Source organism: Sceloporus undulatus, chromosome 1 (assembly GCF_019175285.1).
Source record: "Sceloporus undulatus isolate JIND9_A2432 ecotype Alabama chromosome 1, SceUnd_v1.1, whole genome shotgun sequence".
NCBI classification, from domain to species: domain Eukaryota; kingdom Metazoa; phylum Chordata; class Lepidosauria; order Squamata; family Phrynosomatidae; genus Sceloporus; species Sceloporus undulatus.
The window spans coordinates 317,753,264-317,760,879 of NC_056522.1; the positions used below are offsets into that span (position 1 = coordinate 317,753,264).

Genomic DNA, 7,616 nt, shown 5'->3' on the forward strand with positions numbered 1-7,616 from the left:
CAGTAATGAAAAGTAAACACTAGCTTTTGCAATGGCCATGATATGTTCCTTTCATCCAAGAATAGAGTGCTTATTTGGTTTTGAGGACATTTTTGGAAATATAGAAACTATTAGGATTGCACATAGATGGCATATTTAATGTAACAACTTTACATTAATTCGTTTTTCTTGTCAGAGGCCAGTCATTACTGTTATAAGCTATTCTGAGAGGGTTCGAAGGATATTATTCTCAAGTATAAAAATGTGATCCAGCTTCTTCCCCATCCATCCTGGCCTGCTGAATAATCTGTTCTTCCTTTTACCTTTACTTTTACTTTGACCATTTTGCTGCTGATGACAGCCTTCAGCTTTTGTAGCAACGTGGCTAACATGTAGCCTGTCGAAGTACAGACTGACATGTAAAAAACTGGAAGCAGAAGTACAGTGCACCCTTTTTTTACGTGGGGGATCCGTTCCAGACCCCCCCGGCGTAAAAAAAACAGGTGTATGCTTGAGCCCCATTGAAAGTAATGGGGCTCATGCATGTGGCGTTGGTGCAGCAGCACGCACCCCGTTAATCTAAATGGGACGTGCTGCCCGTTGCACCCCGCGCGCTCCTGCACGGCTTTCCTCATGTTGAAAGCTGTGTATAGTGCGTCTGCATATGACACGGGCGCACTGTATTTTCTGGACTTGCAGAATGAGAAAAAAAGAAATCAACTGTAGCTATATGTCCTTCTCCACTTAGCTTTTAATTTAAAATCTGTTCTAGTTCTAGTTAGCTAACCCCAAACATGCTTTTCAAAGAGTCATTCCCAGTGTCCCATATTTCCACATTTTTAGAAGCTGAATGATATAGAACAAATAGAATATAAAGTCTGTTGAGGTCTTGTACATTCACTTCAGACAGAAAGAAAGGAAAATTCACCAGAGTAGGTGAGGCCTTGACATCCTTGGTGAGACCATTAGTTTATTATTGTCAGTGGTTTATTACTTACTCCATGAGACATTAAAACATCACCTGCTTGAGAAAGATAAAGAAGCTTTCTTTTCTCACTTTAAAAAAAATCCTTAACTTTTAAAAAGACATGCTTTTAGCATATTGGGTACATATACTTTATGTAATATTATTAACAGTATTAACATCTTAAAAGCCTTCGAATTCACATTTTAATTGTGTATTTATTTAACTAGAACACATCAAAGTGAGTTGATAGTACCATGTTTTGTGATTTAAATTCACCTCCTTTTTCATTCCATGATTGTGAAATGGCCAAGATATTAATACCTGCTATCTGTTCAGTTGAATTTAGAATTTGTTTCTGCTAATAGGAGCATTCTTTGAATGGATGCTTTATCTGGATGCTTTAACTGGCAGAAGGTGGAGGCAGTTTTCACGATTTCTCAAGCTGTTTGGGAGATTCCTCAAACCTTAAAAGCATATTTGCTGGAGTGGGAGGAATTTGATGAAGGATCTCTTCCACTCCACCAGTGGTCTTTTACTACACCAGATGCCTACCACAAATGGAAGAAGCCTTTCTGTTTGTGGAAGGCAAAGTCGGGATCCAAATTTGTATATTTCACTGTTGTGTGATTGCTTATCAAGTAAGTATTGCTAAGGAATATGCATAAGCTAGTAAATGATTTTTACAAGCAGTGTCTTTTTCTAAAAACTTTCCTGATTTTTTACTTTCAGAAGTAATTAAATGAATTATAGTAGGTCATTGCGAAATCAAGCAGGGATAATTCCTAATTATTTTGAGGTACAGTGATCCCTTGGTATCCATTGGGGTTTGGTTACAGGACTCCCATGGATACCAAAATCTGTGGATATTCAAGTCTCATTAAATACAATAGCCTTTATATAAAATGGCAAATCAGGGTTTGCTTTTTGGAACTGGAATATTTTAAGCCATAGATAGTTGAATCAGTGGATAAAGAATCCGTGGACACATAGGGCTGATTATATTACAGATATTTAAAATGGCAAATATTTATTCTTTTGTATACCATTATTTGAAAAGGTATAAAGCTATGATAGAATTGAACAAAATAAAGTTTTTTTAATATGTGTTTGATACATTTTCTCTTTCCCCTGCCATGTTCTTCTCACAGCTCAACTCACTTCACATGCTGCATTTCTCCATCCCAAGAATTTCAAGCCCCATCCTCCGTACCCTGAACCCTGTAGCCCATCTTACCACCCATGTGGACCTTAAGAAAGAGAGTGGCTTTCCAAGGAGTCACTCAGGAGAGAGCCAATCTTCCTCTTCTTTGTCAGCTACCCGTAGGCAGCTTCCTATCATTCCCAGTGGAAACAGGTTTCCCTCTGTCATTCGCATCTCAAAAGCACAACTTCAGCAGGTGAATACATCTTCATCCTCATTAAAGCTACTGCATTGTGCCAGTCATTTGTGAAGTTTTGATGTTCCCAGCTACTTTGCATTGCTAAATAGTAATTCATATTCCTTTCAATATGGGGTAGAAAACACTCTTCCTGATGGAGGATAATGACTTATAAACTGAAAATTTGAGATAGTGCTAAAAATCATTGATTGCTTACTACAACTGTGGGAGTCTACTAAGGCTTAGTGGATTAAGCAGATTTATCAAAATGAAAATTAAGCTAGAAACTCTGGTAAAAATAATTTATCTTGCCAAATGCTATCAATAAATAGGAGCCAGGAATCATAGCAGTTGTTGAAGATACTGTGTGTGTGTGTGTGTGTGTGTGTGAGAGAGAGAGAGAGAGAGAGGGAGAGCATGAGACAGATTACTGTATACACATTACGTATACTTCAGCCTCTTAATGTGTGAGGGGGTTATCAAAATGGTTAGGTGTTTGTACAACAAACAAAGCTAAAATGTAGTTCAAAGCATCAAAATTAATGATATAAATAAATAATATTGAAGAAAGTAATATTAAATAGAGATTATTCAAGAGAACACTGAGAACATATTATTCAGCTAGTTTTCCTTCTGAGGAAGTTATTATTCATAATCACTGAACTCTTTTAAATGATAATACTAGCAGAGGAACTTAAACTTGCAATGACTGTCCAACAGTGTGACTAATCCTTTCATCACAGTCCATTCCACCACAAGTTTTGTCATATTTGAAGAACATTTCTTCAATGTTCTTTATTTTGCTTTGATTACAAAAACATTATCAATATATCTGATAATTTATTTTTTCTCTCTGTCTCTTTCTTTGTTTCAATAATAACTTTTGCTGCTAGTTTAAGAAAATAACATTCCAACTATGTGTGTATGTAAATATGTGTGTGTATAAGCCTTCAAGTTGCCTGTTGACCTATGACAATCCTATGAATTTCATAGGCTTTTTCTAGGCAACTAATACCCAGAGATAGTTTTGCCAGTTCTTTCGTATTGCACTAGTGTCAAAATTCTACCAATGAATTAAATAAGTGATTTCTTAGTAGCAGGCTATAACTTTTTATTCACATTTTAATGGTTTTTAGTTTGTCTTCTGGTTTCTGATCTTTTTTCACACTAAAATGGCAGCTGTGATTGCATTGCTGCCAGAAAGATAAGAGATATCATGATGTTATTTGAAGGCATATAGGGCACTTTGGTGATAATAATTTGGCTTAAATCAGCTTGCTTTGTGGATGAAAGGTTGACTTGAGTTCTTGGAAAGAAAGACAGGAAATAGATCAAGTATTTTGGGGGGGGGGTTCCTTCATTTTAAACCAGACAACACTGTTTGTTTTATTTTGTGTTCTATGGCTAGAATGCAGGTTCATTGTTTCTTTATGTGTCTTTCAAAAGGCCACTGTACCACACTATGTAACAAGAAACTGATTTCCAAAAAGGGTGTGTAAAGACTGAATGTCCCTTATCCAAAATACATGAACTAGAACAATTTTGGGTTTCAGTTTTTAAAAATTTATTTTGGAACACCTGAATTTGCATATATGTATATAACAAGAGAACGTGATGATGGGACCCAAGTCTAAAAGTCATATATGTTTCATATACAGTCCGTCCTCGCCTTACGCGGGGGATCCGTTCCGGATCCCTCCGCGTAAGGCGAATTCCGCCTATGCTCGAGCCCCACTGGAAACAATGGGGCTCGTGCGCGGCGGCGTGGCGGCGCGGGTGCGTGTGCGGCGCAACGGGCGCGCGCGCCCATTCAATTGAATGGGACGTGCCGCCCCTTCCGCCCCGTGCGTGCCCCGCGGCTTGAGCGCATATGCTCAAGGCCGCATATGGCGCACCCGCGTATGGCGCGGGCGCACTGTACAACTTTTGAACATATCCTGAACAAAATTTTATATAATATTTTAAATAATGTTGTGCATGAAACAAAGTTTGCTACTGCTATTGCTACACTGAATGACCAAAAAGCAAAGCAGTCACTATCTCAGCCACCCATGAAAAAGGATTGGGGTTTTAGAATATTTTTTAATGTTGGAAAAAAGAGATTCAGTTTGTACTTAGTTTTGGAGTTAGTGGAAAAACTAGAATTATAAATGTACATTTAATAGCATCAGGATAGAAAGTCTGTCTTTGAAATTAATTAAATGTGGATAATATAAACCCAACATAAATAGCTTTATAGTAGTACTAGTAATAATTTCTGCCATCCCATTTTTGTACTGTCTTTTTACTTTTTCCTCATAACACTACAAGGTCACATGAAGATTAGTGTGGTAAACAAGTAAAATACCATTATTTTCAAAGGGGCTCGAGCATATGCGTTATTTGTCTTACGCGGAGGGGTCTGGAATGGATCCCCGCGTAAGGCAAGGGCACACTGTAACATATTACAAGTAACAGAATTACCTGCAAGACATTGCCTCTTTAAGTAAAGGGGACTACCATTGTTAGATTTCAAAATATTTTCATTATATTTTTGTGTAATTTACTCATTCATTGCTTTTGAATGTCACTTTAAGGAGCATTGGGTTATACGGCGCAGGCGCACCATAAGTGGCTTCCACTTTACGTGGATGCCGTTTGCACGCTGCGCCACCGTGAACGCAACCACCATTCTATTGGATAGGGCTCGAGTTTACACAGTATTTGCCTTACGTGGGGGGAGGGGTCCGGAACAGATCCCCGCATAAGGCAAGGCTCCACTATACTGTGCAAACTCACCAGCTGGTGGAAAAGCAAGAGAACACTGCCATTGTCTTCTTCAGAGAGACAGTAGACGATGGTCCTTAATTATTCATAGAATCATAGAATCATAGAGTTGGAAGAGACCACAAGGGCCATCCAGTCCAACCCCCTGCCATGCAGGAAATCCAAATCAGAGCATTCCCAGCAGATGGCCATCTAGCCTCTGCTTAAAGACCTCCAAGGAAGGAGACGCCACTACACTCTGAGGGAGTGTGTTCCACTGTTGAACAGACCTTACTGTCAGGAAGTTCTTCCTAATGTTGAGGTGGAATCTCTTTTCCTGTAGCTTGCATCCATTGTTCCAGGTCCTGTTCTCTGGAGCAGCAGAAAACAAGTTTGTTCCCTCTTCAATATGACATCCTTTAAAATATTTAAACAGGGCTATCATATCACCTCTTAACCTTCTTTTCTCCAGGCTAAAGATCCCCAGCTCCCTGAGTCGTTCCTCATAGGGCAAGGTTTCCAGACTTTTCACCATTTTAGTCGCCCTCCTCTGGACATGCTCCAGTTTCTCAACATCCTTTTTGAATTGTGGTGGCCAGAACTGGACACAATATTCCAGGTGGGGCCTGACCAGAGCAGAATACAGTGGCACTATTACTTCTCTTGATCTAGACACTATACTTTTATTGATGCAGCCTAAAATTGCATTGGCCTTTTTAGCTGCCGCATCACACTGTTCACTCATGTTCAACTTGTGGTCTACTTGGACTCCCAGATCTCTTTCACGTGTAGTTTCATTCAGCCAGGTGTCCCCCATCCTATATCTGTGCATTTCATTTTTCTGCCCTAAGTGCAGTACCTTACATTTCTCCGTGTTGAATTTCATTTTGTTAGCTTTGGCCCAGCTTTCTAGTCTATTCAGATCATTTTGAATGTTGATTCTGTCCTCTGGAGTATTAGCTATTCCTCCTAATTTGGTGTCATCTGCAAATTTGATAAGTATGCTCCCAATTCTGTCATCCAGGTCATTGATAAAGATGTTGAATAACACTGGGCACAGGACAGAGCCCTGTGGGACCCCACTGGTCACTTCTCTCCAGGCTGAAAAAGAGCCATTGTTGAGCACCCTTTGGGTTCGGCCGGTCAACCAATTACAGATCCATTTAACAGTTTGTCTAGCCCACATTTTGCAAGCTTGTTTGCAAGAATGTCATGGGAAACCTTGTCAAAGGCCTTACTGAAATCAAGATATACTATATCCACAGCATTCCCTTCATCTACCAAGCTGGTAATTTTATCAAAGAAAGAGATTAGATTTGTCTGGCATGACTTGTTTCTCTGAAACCCATGTTGACTTTTTGTGATTATGGCATTGCCTTCTAGATGTTCACAGACTCTCTGTTTAATGATCTGCTCCAGAATCTTTCCTGGTATTGATGTCAGACTAACTAGATGATAATTGTTGGGATCCTCTTTTTCCCCCCTTTTGAAGATGGGGACAACGTTTGCCCTCCTCCAGTCTGCTGGGATTTCTCCTGTTTTCCTGGAGTTTTCAAATATGATTGCCAATGGCTCCGATATTACATTTGCCAGTTCTTTTAGTACCCTTGGATGTAGTTCATCTGGTCCTGGAGACTTAAATTCATTTAGATTAACAAGGTATTCCTCTACTATCTCTTTACTTATTCTGTGCTGAAATCCCCCTATTCTGTCCTCTGCTCCATTATCCTCAGGTTGAGCACCCTTTGCCTTTTCTGAGAAGACTGAGGCAAAGAAACTGTTGAGTAATTCTGCCTTTTTTCTGTTCCCTGTTAGCATTTTGCTATCTTTTCCACGCAGTGGCCCTACCATTTCCTCCTTCTTCCTTTTGCTGCGGACATATCCAAAAAAGCCCTTTTTATTGTTCTTAACCTCTCTAGCAAGCCTGAGTTCATTCTGAGCTTTAGCTTTTCTGACTTTACCCCTACAAATGCCTGCTATTTCTTTGAATTCCTTTTTTGTGATTTCCCCCTTTTCCCATTTCTTATACATGTTCCTTTTCAAACTTAGCTCCGTTGAAAGTTCCTTAGTCATCCATCCTGGTTTCTTGAGACACCTCCGATTTTTCTTTCTCACTGGAACTGTTTGAAATTGTGCCTTCAGTATCTCTCTTTTGACAAACTCTCATCCATCCTGAACTCCCTTCCCTTTTAGTATTTCTGACCACAGGATCACCCTCAATACTTCTCTCAGTTTACTGAAATCCGCTCTCCTAAAGCCTAGGATGCATGTCTGACTATGCCTGGCTTCTCCTTTCCACTGTATTACAAACTCCAGGAGAACATGGTCACTTCCACCCAATGATCCCACCACTTGCACCCCATTAACCAAGTCATCCTTGTTGGTTAGGATCAGATCTAAAGCCTAGGATGCGTGTCTGACTATGCCTGGCTTCTCCTTTCCACTGTATTACAAACTCCAGGAGAACATGGTCACTTCCACCCAATGATCCCACCACTTGCACCCCATTAACCAAGTCATCCTTGTTGGTTAGGATCAGATCTAAA

The 7,616-nt window shown here is 39.8% G+C and overlaps 1 protein-coding gene across 2 annotated transcripts in view; it reads left to right on the plus strand.

The window, feature by feature from the left end:
- TTBK2 (tau tubulin kinase 2) overlaps positions 1-7,616 on the plus strand; it is a 90,664-nt gene that overhangs the window by 64,017 nt on the left and 19,031 nt on the right. For both annotated transcript variants that reach the window (XM_042446526.1, XM_042446534.1), the window contains exon 14: positions 2,095-2,343. In XM_042446526.1, coding sequence (XP_042302460.1) covers positions 2,095-2,343 — 249 coding nt within the window. The remainder of the gene's footprint in view (positions 1-2,094; positions 2,344-7,616) is intronic.